The sequence below is a fragment of the Macrotis lagotis genome, chromosome 6 (assembly GCF_037893015.1).
Source record: "Macrotis lagotis isolate mMagLag1 chromosome 6, bilby.v1.9.chrom.fasta, whole genome shotgun sequence".
Lineage (NCBI taxonomy): Eukaryota > Metazoa > Chordata > Mammalia > Peramelemorphia > Peramelidae > Macrotis > Macrotis lagotis.
Window position 1 is genome coordinate 88189940 of NC_133663.1, and position 14235 is coordinate 88204174.

The 14235-nt window shown below is 35.1% G+C and overlaps 1 protein-coding gene across 5 annotated transcripts in view; it reads right to left on the minus strand.

The window, feature by feature from the left end:
- The window catches only part of BMPR2 (bone morphogenetic protein receptor type 2), a 209241-nt gene that overhangs the window by 123820 nt on the left and 71186 nt on the right, over positions 1 to 14235 (minus strand). The window contains exon 1 of one of the 5 annotated variants that reach the window (XM_074191628.1): positions 325 to 2819. The exons of the other annotated variants lie outside the window; for them this stretch is intronic. Within the exon in view, the coding sequence (XP_074047729.1) occupies positions 325 to 370 (46 nt within the window). The 5' untranslated portion in view covers positions 371 to 2819. Of the gene's footprint in view, positions 1 to 324; positions 2820 to 14235 lie in introns of those variants that run through there. 5 annotated transcript variants of the gene reach the window in all.

Sequence of the window (14235 nt, forward strand, 5' to 3'; positions counted from 1 at the left end):
CCTTATAGTCTCCCCATGTTTTGACCAAAAGTTGCCAAAGAAAAGACTGAGCTGACAATAGGATTAGTTCCCATCTCTCCAACTAAAGATAAATCATCCTCACCAACAGTTTATTCTTCTCTATCTCCCTTCTTCATACTTAGTCTAGAAGAAAGAAGACACATAATGCCCCAATGCCATTAGAGGGGCAAACAATGTTTTAGTCATTTTCCCCCTCTTGCTCTGCTAGGAGGAGTTGTTCCTAGTTCCTCCTAAAGTCCCTCAAATTAGCACCAGGTCTAGAGTTAGAAGCCCCCAAATTCAAATCTAAGTTCTGATACTTACTACTACCTATGGGACCCTGGACAAGTCTTTTATTAGTTTTCTTCATCTATAAAATAAAGGAGCTTCATAAGATGATCTCTGAAGTCCCTTCTAATTCTAAATCTAAGTGCCCAGATCCAGAGAAATAAATGAAGTTAAAATGAATAAATCGATAAATAAATTAATGAAAAACTAGACCAGGGAAAAGAGTGACACAATCCCAAAGCTTTGGTTTGAGGCAATCAATGCAACTGAATTCAAATATCAGCCGTTTCTTTATTACTTGCACAATCATGAGAAAGTCCTCTAATTTCAACAGGTCTCATTTTGCTCCTCTGTAAAAATCTGGTATTTGGACTTCCATGGTAACCTCATCTCTGTGCAGACAACTCGCAGATAACCCGTCTCTCCCCCAAGTTTGGGTACTGGGAAACAGCTTAGCAGACTATAATAATAACTGAATGTAATAATAAAAGCATTTATATAACACCTACTCTTTATTTATTATTATGCTATTTATTATGTTTACATGTCCCTACTGGTTCAATTATAGTATTAATAATATTAATTATACTAACAATATTATTAATTATAACACCTACTAATCATATTTCTATAAATACCTACCATGTGCCAGCATTGCACTAAATACTTTACCGCTATTCTCTGATCTGATCCTTCCCATAACCCTGTGATATCAGTGCTGTTTTTACCCCCATTTTACAGTGGAGACAACTGAAGTAGAAGGAGGTGAAGTCACTTGACTACAGTCGAACAGTTATTAACTCTGAGGATGCATTTCATCTTAGACCTTTTTGACTGGAGACCCCATACTCTACCCACTGCTCCATCTGGTTGCCTCTACTATATCAACGTGTCTAAAACTCAACTCATTCTCATGTTCCCCTCTTCCAAATGTCTCATTTCTGTCAAAGCATCCTTGGCCTTTCACTCTCTCTGGTTTATAATTTACTCCTCCCTCTCCTTTGCAACTGATATCCCATCAGTTGCCAAATTCTCCTCTTCCTACCTTTCCAACATCTCTCCATGCACATATACCCCACCTGAATGCACAATCACATCAGACATTGCCTAGATTTTTGCATTGGTGGTCCAGGGGTCAGACATGAATCAGGAGGACTGGAGATGGCCCTGGATGCCAGGCAGTCCAAGTGAAGTGACTTGCCCAAGGTCACTCAGCTAGTAAGTGTCAAGTATCTGAGGCCAGGTCCTTGGGGGATAAAGCACTGGCTTTGGAATCAGAGGGACCAGAGTTGACATCTGACATTAATTGCTGTGTGACCTTGAGCAAGTCCCTTCATCTTGACTGGGCCACCTACAGTCCTGATTCATATCTGGACCCAGATGGCTCTGGAGAAAGTGAGGCTGGTGACAAAGTACAGCCCCCCCCCCCACACACACACACAATGAAGTCCAATTAACGTGACCATTTGAGTTCCTCCAATTGAGTTTTTCTGTTGACTTTGGGTAATATACAAACCTCTCTGTTTAGCTATTAAGGTTCTAGACAACCTGTCCCCAGCTATCTTTCCAGTCTCAATGCAGATGATTTCCTTCTTTGTTCCTCCACGTGTTTTGTTCTTTCTCCCCTCTTCATGTTTTTAGACAGGCTGTCCCCCATGTCTGAACTATTCTCCCTCCTTACCTCTAACTCATAGATTCCCTCTTTTCCTTTTAAACACCACCTGTTACATGAATCCTTTCTTAACTCCCCTACTACTAGTGCTTTTTCTGCTAAATTACCTCACATTTAACAAGCATATAATTTTTTTTAATTAATGATTTTATTTGAGTTTTGCAATTTTCCCCAATCTAACTCCCCCCCCACAGAAAGCAATTTATCAGTCTTTACATTGTTTCCATGTTGTACATTGATCTAAATTGAGTGTGAAAAGAGAGAAATCATATCCTTAAGGGAGAAACAAAAAAGTATACGAGATAACAAGATCAGACAATAAGATATCAGTTTTTTCTTCTAAATTAAAGGAAATAGTCCTTGCACTTTGTTCAAACTCCACGGCTCTTTATCCAGATACAGATGGTACTCTCCTTTGCAGACAACCCAAAATTGTCCCTGATTGTTGCACTGATGGAATGATCAAGTCCATCAAGACTGATCATCACACCGATGTTGCTGTTAGGGTGTACAGTGTTTTTCTGGTTCTGCTCATCTTGCTCAACATCAGTTCAAAGAAAATAGTTTTAATAACTGACTTTTGCTCACATCACATATGTGTGTGTGTCATCACTGTCTCTTTCATTGCAATGTAAACTTCCTCATGAGCAGACTGTTTCCTTCTTTGTACTTGTATCATAAACAGCATCAAGTTAATGCACTGTTAACACTTTCTGATCAGCTGGCTGATAGATACTCTCTGGTGTCCTTTTTAGTTCTAAATCATATGATCTTCAATTAAGCTAAGTCATATTCATGCTCTGTTTAGCTTTTTTAGTTAATTTTTTTTTTTTTTTTTAGGTTTTTGCAAGGCAAACGGGGTTAAGTGGCTTGCCCAAGGCCACACAGCTAGGTAATTATTAAGTGTCTGAGACCGGATTTGAACCCAGGTACGCCTGACTCCAGGGCCGGTGCTTTAGCCACTATGCCACCTAGCCGCCCCTAGTCAAACTTTAACAAGGGAACTACTAAAATCAATGTACAAATATTACTTCATGGACATTGTTTTCTCCTTTTTCCTTTTCAAAATACCTGGACCTGGGCATCCTAGGAATATATATTTGGAATAAAATTAGAGGCAGAAGGGACCTAAGAGGTTGTCTAGTTCAAGCTTTCTAGATGAAAAAACTGAAACCCAAAGAGAATGAGTGACTTGCCCAAGATAAGTAAACAAGGAGTTTGTACCTGGGCCCCTTTGATTCCAAATTCATGATATCACTTCTTAGGAAATTTAGTCTAGAAAAATGATGCTTAAAAGCAAAGAACTTCCTTACAACTGTAGGTATCAAAAAACAGAATGATGTCTCTTGAGACCCACTGAACTTCTCTATTAAAGGTCTTCAAGCAGAAGAAGTTGTCAGTTGTCAGCAAAGTCAGAAGCAATTAGCTGATGTAGCAGAGTGTTAGGCTGGGAGTCAGGAACACCTGAGTATTAATCCTGTTTCAATGACTTAGTTATATGACACTGGGCAAGTCATAACTTCTTTGATCCACACTTTTATAATCTGTAAAATAATAATAAAAATTAAAAAATCCATCTCACAGGGTTGATGGGGGAACCAAATGAGCTAATATATTTGTAAAGACCTTTGTCAACCTTAATACACTATATAGATTCACTTTTTTATTGCTCTGGAAGAAGGAATTCAAACTAAGAGTATACTGGACTAGATGACTTCTGAAATTCCTTTCATCTTTAAGATTCTATGGGTTTATGTTATCTTATTATATAATTTTGCTATCTCTTATACTTTATTTTTCTTCCTTAAGGATATGATTTCTCTCTCATCACATTCAACTTAGATTGTATTTCCATGGAAACAATGTAAAGACTAACAGACTGCCTTCTGTGGGGGGAGGTGGGAGGGAAGCAAGAATGGGGGAAAATTTTAAAACTCAAAAGAAATGAAATCTTTCTTTAAAAACAAATCAAAATAAAAGATTCTATGGGTTTATAGTTTCCAAATTACTCTGGATGTTGACAATGTTTTTTTTCCAATCTGAATAATTTAATGACCTAATATTTTAATAATTTTATTCCTAAATTATTAAATATAAATATATATTTAGTTGTCTTATACACAGCACAAGAATTTACATGTGAAATCATTATCTACAGAAAAGCAGGCAAATGAGATTAAGTGGCTTGCCCAAGGCCACAAGGCTAGGAAATTATTAAGTATCTTGAGGCCAAATTTGAACTCAGGCCCATGCTCTATCCACTGTACCACTACCCACTCTAAAGCTCAACATTTATAAAAAAAAAAACCAAAAAAAAAACCAAGTTCCTATTTCCTCCCAAGGCATAGGTGTCTTATACCAATGCTGCTGCCAAAGTACAGATCAGAACACTCAAAATGTAGTGGCTTCCTGTAGAGCCTCTAGAATACAAAATTAACTCCTGTTTAACTTTTAAAGTCCTTCACACCATTGTCCCAACTTAACTTTGCAGTCTATCCTGATTGCTTCAATTATCATTGTCCTGATTCTTAGACCATGCTATATTTGACCTCTGGATGTACAGATACGCATTCTGTCAGACTTCTTCAGTTTTATCTTTGCATTCTGTGTATTCTACACACTGGTCAAACTGCTTTCTCACCTCTCACATTTCCCTGTGCCTTAAATATCCTCCCTCTTGCTTTGCAAAATTTCTTTAAAACCTACCTCAAACTCTACCTCTTCCAAAAAGGCTTTCCTGGAACACACACCACACTCATAATCATTCATTTTTACTTCTCTGGCCAAATTATGTACATTATAATTATTTGTTTATATCTTATCTCTCCAGCACAATGTTATATCTACATAGCACAGGCTTAATAAATGTGATAAAATGCACAGACTAACTACATGTTTGCTAAATTGAAGCATTTTTGTCCAAGATCAAAAAACATGCATATTATGATAGAAATAAGACTAAATGCTTTATTAATACTGTTAAGTGATTTACTTCCTATGGAGAAAGTAGTAAAACCCTGGAATTCAATTTTGCCATTTTCTCTTTGCTGCAAACATGTATAAAAAGAAATGTTGGGGTGGCTAGGTGGCGCAGTGGATAAAGTGCCGGCCTGGAGTCAGGAGTACCTGGGTTCAAATCCAGTCTCAGACACTTAATAATTACCTAGCTGTGTGGCCTTGGGCAAGCCACTAAGCCAACTAACAATTTCCACAAGAGGATAATAAGCAAATACATCTTTTTAACTAGCTCATTTTGTATGATTCACATATTAACATAAATTTAGAAAATTTTGATTCCTTGAAGGCAATTTAATATCTATTTTTCTCCCCAATTAATAATTTGAGATTACATTGTTTTTACAGTAGGTACAACAAACTTACTTTGCCTTTAAATTTAAAAATTCAAGAGAGACAAATTTTATATGTTTTTAAAGGTTAAAAAAAATGAAACAAGGAGTAAATACTTATATGTTCCTAGTTTTTAGTCATAAGAGTGTTACTGATAGTGGAACACTATTCTAGAAAAAGCTGAAGGAAGGTTTAAAGATGACACAGAGCAGAAACTACTTCAAAAGACAAGCCTTAGCATGGGTTTGGGTAATTCACAGGACAGACAGAGATACCTGTTACAGGATACTCCCAAGTGAAGTAACTCCCTTTACCAGTGCAGGTCAGCACATTTAGAGAGCTGCCAAGAGCAGTAAGATGTTAAGTGACACACACAGCTAACCATTCTCCAAACAGGAAAATGGCAGCAGCTCACAATCTTAGTATTCTTTAGTACAGTCTTCCATAAGGGAAAACTTTTAATTACTATGAGATTTAAAATCAAACACTGGAAATGGAATTAAAGTACAATTTGTTAAATACAACATCAGGATAAGTACTCAAAGTGCTGTTGTAAATTTGAAGAGCCACATTCTAGAACTTATTAACAAAGTACCACTAGAATATTTTAAAAGTTTTTCCACCAATAAAAAAAATTGTATCAATAAAAGTTTTTCCATCAAAAAGAGTAACTTCACTAAACTTGATTTACTTGTTTGCAAATGAAATGATTTTAAAAAACAAAACAAAATAAAAATGCTCAAATATGCACATAAAATAACCAGATCATCTTGAAAGTAGTCTTCTTAGTAGGAACTCTTTTTCTTAAACTCTTGGTATTATAAGAATTCAATATTAGGTGGTACAGTGGATAAAGTACCTGTCCTAGAGGACCAAAGTGCAAATGTGACCTCAGACACTTAATAACTACCTAGCTGTGTAACTTTAGGCAAGTCACTTAACCCTACTGCCTTGCAAAAATAAATAAACAAAAAAAGAGAATTCAATATTACCACAATTACTTATAAGAACTCTGGAAGTTTATTTTGAATGAAGTTTATATTTTGATCTGTTCAAAATTCTATAATTTCTAAAAGGAAATGATATTGGAAATATCTGCAATAGAAATAATGGTTTTGGTTGTAGGAAATCTGGGACACTATTACATTGTTGGTGGAGCTGTGAACTCATCCAACCTTTCTAGAGAGAAATTTGGAACCACGCCCAAAGGGCAACAAAAATGTGCATACCTTTTGATCCAGCAATACCATTACTGGGTCTATAACCTGAAAAGATGATGAAAAAGGGTAAAAACATCTCACTTGTACAAAAATATTCATAGCAGCCCTGTTTGTGGTGGCAAAGAATTGGAAATCAAGTTAATGTCCTTCAATTAGGGAAATGGCTTAGCAAATTGTGGTATACATATGTCATGGAACACTACTGTTCTACTAGAAACCAGGAGGGATGGGAATTCAGGGAAGCCTAGAGGGATTTGCATGAACTGATGCTGAGTGAGATGAGCAGAACCAGAAAAACACTGTACACCCTAACAGCAACATGGGGGTGATGATCAACCTCAATGGACTTACTCATTCCATCAGTGCAACAACCAGGGATAATTTTGGGCTGTCTGCAATGGAGAATACCATCTGTATCCAGAGAAAGAACTGTGGAGTTTGAACAAAGTTCAAGGACTATTCCCTTTAATTTAGGAAAAAACCCAGATATCTTATTGTCTGATCTTACTATCTCTTATACTTTATGTTTCTTCCTTAAGGATATGATTTCTCTCTCATCACAATCAATTTGGATCAATGATGCCTTCTGTGGGAGGTAGAGGGAGGAAAGTAAGATTAGGGGGAAAACTGTAAAACTCAAAATAAATAAAATCTTTAATTAAAAAAAAAAGAAATGTTTTTGAAGCTAGGTCTTCCTGGGTTTGAGACTAGCTCTTTTTCACACCATACTATCCTGCCACTCTTTTGAGATTACACACACACACACACACACACACACACACACACACACACACACACACACACAGAGATGAGAGAAAAATGTAGTCGTAGTCATTGAAATTTGGGGGATAAAATGGAGAACAGGATACATATGATAAAAAGAGTGCAAGATGAGGACAAAGAAAAATTTCACCAAGTGGAACTTAAGCTAAATCTCAAAAGAAATCAGAGATTTCAACAGGTGGTGATATGGAGGACATGTATTTCTAGTATAGGTAAATACAAAGAAAAAGAATATAAACAGAAGCCCTATCCTCTCTAGGATTATGCCCCTTCTCTTGCTGTCTCCTAGGTGCAAGCGGTAGAACCCAATCCAACATGGAAAAAGTAGACTGACAGCTAGAAAATCAGAAGAGACATTTTTCCAGGAAAAGGACCATTGCCTACTACACTGAACAGTCTTAACTTCTGTTTTCCCTTATCTCTTCAACTGTAACATGGGAATAATTTAACTCCCAGGACTGTTGTGGGGCCAAATGAGATTAAGAACTGTAATGTGCTCAGCACAGTGTCCGGCACGTCATTCAGCCCTCCCTGGTTCCTGATGAACCTTACAGGATTTCTGGACAAAGGTCCTGGGAGCCTTGACGTACCCTTTTCTGCTGGACTATGGGAATTGGAGGTTAAATGACATGCTACATGTAACCCAGCTGAGGGCCCATTTGAACCCAGGTCTTACTAATTCTGGGCCTCTAAGTAAATATTAGCTACATTATTATCATTGATTCAGAATACTTTAGTTATTTCTAGCAAAACCACCATGACCAAGAACAAAAAATAAACTACAGTTTTATAATTGCAGGTAAAATTTCATCAAATGACAATCAGGTTCCCAAGATTTTCCTTTTCTCAAAAGAATAAATGATTAAAAATTAAACTTAAACCAGAAAATATCATAATGAATAAGATTATGAATATGTTTAATAAATATTTGCAAAATTAAATTTCTTGAATTGAATGCTATTCTAATGACAAGAGTTAATCTGACTTTCAAAAATGATCAATTTACTTTCAAATAGCTTTACACACTGAAAAGCTAGTTCAGTAGATAAATATAAGTGTTCTAAATCCCTCCAAAACCAAAGCTGTCCAATTTCACATATGCTGAAAAGATATTTATGCATAATTTTGATTAATTATTCAGATACATATACATATAATATAGCTAAGAATCTTTAATTATGCAGAAACATTATGTGACACTATATAAATATCCTGGGGTAAAGAAAGAAACCATTCAATTTCTAAGTTGCTTTTTTAAAAAAATAGTAGAATTGTGATAATGAAACTGAATTAGTGCTTACACTTATTTAAGCCTATTAATTCAATTAATCTCTTAAGACTCAATTCTCTTTCCTGCCAAAAAAAAATTCTGTAAAAAACAAACCCAATCTAAAATAATAATAGAATTTATCATATAAAAGTTTTGTTTCCATCCCAGATTATTATTATTACTGTTTGGAGTACACAAATGCAAGTATAAATAAGAAAATAAGACTCTTCCCTAAATGCTATTTTAAATAATTCCATATGGAAAAATTCTTTCATCTTAAGTTTCTAATAAAGGTCCTGTTCTGAGTCCAATTTAGCTTTCATGATGACAAGACTGAGGGGGAAAAAAAGAAACTAGAATATCAAGTTATCTAAATTCAGTTTACTTCACTAGAATAATTAGTTCAGAAATCCTTTGTAATTATACTTATTCATTTATTGCATAAATATATGCCAATGTCCCAACCTGAGTAAATGTTATATTTTAATCTACAGTATTTTACAGCTGATATACTCATTTACACAACTAAACAGGCCTCAAGCTCTCTTAGACAAGATAATGCTTTAATCAAAGGATTAGTCAGTCAGACACTTGGGTGCCAGTATTCTGATTATTATCCTATTCAGTCAGATGGAAAAAATGAAATTATTTTGAATAGTTCACTATATCTGGGAAAAAGAAATTTACTGATAGATGACAGAAAAAATACATTGAAATATTTATTACTAATATTTTATAACTATTATAAAATATTACACAGAACACACCTAAGAGGCTGTCTTTTTGGTGGTTTACATTTTTTTAATACAGTAGTCAAATGATGCAATGATATGTCAATAGTCTCTTCAACTTTCTCTCAAAAATCCTTCAATCCCTTTTCCCCAGCACCTTTTTAGTCATGCCCCATACTATTTCATTCAATTTAGTAAACGTTTATTAAGTATCTACTATTTATATGCACTGGGTAGCTGCCAGAGTGTCAAAGATGAAATCACTTAAAGCAATTTATAAATTATGAATTTATAAAGGAATTTATAAAATCAGAAGACTGCCCATAAATCATTATTATACAAATTAAACAGTAAGGACAAATGACTGGTCTGTATCAAATGCTAGGAAAAATCTAAGTTAACTTCTATGATAGTGTGATCAGAAAAATTTAAAAAGAGGGGGAAGAATTTCTGAAAGAACCTAAAATCATGGGGCGGCTAGGTGGCGCAGTGGATAAAGCACCAGCCCTGGAGTCAGGAGTACCTGGGTTCAAATCCGGTCTCAGACACTTAATAATTACTTAGCTGTGTGGCCTTGGGCAAGCCACTTAACCCCATTTGCCTTGCAAAAGCCTTAAAAAAAAACAACCCCAAAATCAAAGATATAAAACTAGAAGGAACTTTGAAAGTGACCTCCACAACCAACTCATAATTTTTATAGATGTGGAAAAAAATAAGGTTCCAAGAGAAGAAGAGATTTGTGTAAGGTCACAAAGGTAGTAAAGTAGACTAAATGCTATTCAAACTCAGGTCCCTTGGGGCAGCTAAGTGGCGCAGTGAATAGAACACTGGCCCTGGAGTCAGGTGGAACTGAGTTCAAATTTGACCTCAGACACTTAATAATAACCCCATTGACTTGAAAAAATAAAGCCAAACAAACTCAGGTCCTTTGATTCTAGGGAAAGAGTTCTCTCTACCTTGTTTCCTGTCTATGTCTCCCTTCTCATGACTCACTTTTACCATATTTGCCCCTTCATCAGACAGCTGTACACTGCTAAGGCAGAAGTTGGGATACCTATATTATCTGTAGCTTCAAAATGCTTAAATATCATTGGTTTTGCCATCACACATCTGATAAAGAATCCTTGGATTAAAAAACAAACAAACCTGTCTTTTATTGGTAGATGGCCAGAGTGGGGCCAGGTCCAATTTAGAAGCAGTATGTACAATGATTAAGATTTATCTTCAGCTTTTCATTAAAAAAAAAAATCAAAAATCTTCCCAAATCCAACTTAGTTCTCCTTAAAATTAAAACCTGAGAGAGTCAAGAATTAAATAAAGGTAACTCAATCTAAACAAAAAAAAATTATTAATCACCATCTATATGGGTACCATGCTAAGAACTGAATATATAAAAGAGCTCACACTCAAAACAGGAAAGACAACAAGCAAACAACTGTATACAAAACAAGGTAAAAAGAGAGTAGTTTGTAAGTAAACTCAAGGGAAGATATTGGGTATTAAGGGAAAGTCTTCGTGAATAAAATGGGTTTTTATCTGAAATTTGAAGCAAGTTGGAGAAGCTAGGAGGAAGGAAAGTGAGGGAATTCCAGGCACTGGGGCCAGCTGGCAAAAATGCTCAGAATCAGAAGGCAACAATATCTTCCTTAAGGAACAGCAAGGAGGACAAAGTCCCTGGATCACAAGAGTATGTGGAAGGAAACAAGGTATGAGAAGACTAGAAACATAGAGACTAGAGACATTTAAAAAGATTCAGCAGACACAATTTCTGGGTAATTTAATCATTCTATTAATAGAGCCAACAGGTTATTAATAAAAGGACAGTTATTTGGTTATCTTTTCAGACCAAAGATAATCATGGCAGTGAACTCACAGCTTATATAACCTTCAACACAGTAAGTAGCTATCAAATAGCAATCAGATCTAATTGGTTAGTGAGATTGGAGGTGGTCTATATTAAAATAAAGAGCTGAGTATCTCTCAGGCAAAGTATCTCCATACTAGACTATACATAGATTTAAACTATCAATTCAACAAATCCAAGCCTGAGTATAACCCAAGATTAAATTCATAGCAAGATTGGGGGGGTGGAGGTGAAGATTGTCTGAACAACATTTAGGAGAATGCAATCTCATCAGTAATAATCTTCAAGAAACGAGAACTTTTTAAAACAAGGAATTTAGAAAAGGGAGGAAAGCCTTTGAGTCTTCTCAAGACAAAAATACTGGTTATCGCAGGGTGAAATAGTGAGGATCAAGGATCCATCTGGGTTGTGAGCTCAGGCAACTGAGATGATGGTAGTATCCTCAAAAGAACTGAGGAAATTAGTAAGAGATGAGGGTTTGGGGGAAAATTTAACAAGTTGTAGATAGAGCACTGGCCTTGGAGTCAGGAGGGCCTGAGTTCAAATCCAGTCTCATACACTTAATAATTACCTAAATGTATGACATTGGGCAAGTCACTTAACCCCATTGCCTTACAAAAACTAAAAACAAAAATTTAAAAACCAAGCTAAATTTTAGACTGTTGAGATTATGATGTTTACAGGACATCTAGGTCAAGATTTCTAATAGGTAGCTGAATATGTAAGTCATGAGGTCAGGAAAGAGGTTTGGATCTAAGAATTTGAAATCTGAGAATCATGGAAATAACATTCTTGGCAACTGATGAGACTGCCAAACAAAATAATACAGAAACTGCACTTGTTTAAGAGAGTCAAAAGTGTAGTGATTAAATCAATTTAAATTGCCAAGTGGTTTAAATTATATTCCCTGAGCCTCAGTTTCCTGATCTACAAAATGAAGACATTAGGTCAAGATAATCTTTCTCTAGGGTCCATTCCAAGTCTAAAAATATATATGTAAGAATCAAGTTATAAGGGAAGAAAAATACATTATAAGGCCTTGAAACATGGAATCGTTAATTTTACAGTAAACTCTTAACTATTTACACTAGTGGATTAAAGCAATCATTCATAACTCAAAAAAGAAATTTTTTGTCCACTTGAGAATTCTTTAGTTATGGTGTCAAGAAAACAATATTTCAACAAAAATGCCATTTGACAAGCATTTATTGAATTCATATCAGGTACAATTTACCACTGCAGACAATAGGGACAAAATAAAAACAAAAATCATACTGAAAAAGAAGCAATATTATAACCAGAATATATTAGGGATTATCAAAACGGAAACCAGGAATACATAAGTTTAAATAACAAAATCTCACACCCAAGAACATGTACATTAAATAGTACTAATGGGGGAGGCCTTCAATTGTCTGTATTTCTATTTCTCCCTCTCTCATATTTCCCAAAAGCTGCTCTTAATGATAATTCCTTTCTACAAAGGTAGAAGAACAAAAAAAATTTTATCCTAGATCTGATTTTCATTGACAAGGAAGATTTGATTACTGGAGCTGAAATGATGGGAATGGTAGGGGTGGGAAGTAACCACTGTTTTAAAAATTATAATAGTGGAACCCAGGAACAAAAGGATAAGTCTGTCATAATAGGTCTTGAGAAGGGATATTTTAAAAGGTTCAGAGAAATAGTGGACCAAAATTCTATAAGAAAAGTTAACTACAGGAGGGATGGAAGACCTAAAGAAAAAAAATTTTTGTAAGAGAAACAGTTCATTGATGCTGAGCAAGATGAGCAGAAGCAGAAAAACACTGTATACCCTAACAGCAACATGGGATTGATGATGCAACTTTGATGGACTTGCTCATTCCATCAGTGCAACAACCAGGGATAATTTGGGGCTGTCTACAATGGAGAATACCATCTGCATCAAGGACTATTACCTTTAATTTAGGGAAAAAAACCTGATATCTTATTGTCTGATCTTACTATCTCTTTCACTTTGTTAATCAAGGATATGATTTCTCTCTCATCACATTCAATTTGGATCAATGTAATGGAAACAATGTAAAGACTGGCAAATTGCCTTCTGTGGGGGGTGGCGGTAGGGAAGTAAGATTAGGGGAAAAATTGTAAAACTCAAAATAAATAAAATCTTTAATGCACCAGAAAATAAAATAAAATTGTCTTTACATGTTAAAAAATAAAAGGGAGAAAACAGTTCTTAGGAGGAAAAATAACACAGCCTAAAAGAGGATTTCCAGGAAACTCACCAGTCAACTAAGATTTTTAAAGGAAGATAAAAGCAAAGACAAGTAGCAGAGGATGAATATACAAGCAAGGAAAGTCCAAAAGAATAGTGTCAGGAGTGCTGAAGTTGAGAATGCAGTAAAACCATCCAGGAAAAAAAAGGACCACAGACTGTTATTTTAGATATACTGAGGGAAAAAAAAAAAAGATCAAAGAACCTGCTTGGAGAGGAAAGATGGAGAGAAGACAAAGTTGCTGAACTTTTACTCTATCTCTGTTTTTCCATGGAAAATTATCTTTGAACTAGAACGGACACAAGAATATAATGTATATCAAAAATATTCATAAACATACTTTTTAGAGTAGCAAAAAATGGAAACAAAAATAGATGCCCCCAAATTAAGGCATCACTAAACAAATGAATATGATGGGAATATTACCTTTGGGGAAAAAATGAAGATATGAAAAATTCAAACTAGTACAAAATGAAGTCAGCAGAACAAGGAAAAATGCATAAGGTTTTAAGATTTATAAAGTAATTTACATATATTATCATTTAATACTCACAACCTTGGAAGGAAGGTATTCTTATCCTCCATCTTACAGATGAGGAAACAGAGTGGTTGAATATGCTTTGGGAAACAACGCTAGTAAATGTCTGAGTAGAATTTAAATTAAGGTCTTTCTGACTCTAGGTTTATCACACTACAGAATTTTGACAATGATAACAACAACCAAATAAAAGGGAAAACTGAAACTTAACCTTATTCAAATATACTGATCATCCTTGTTCTCAAATAAAAGATAAAAAA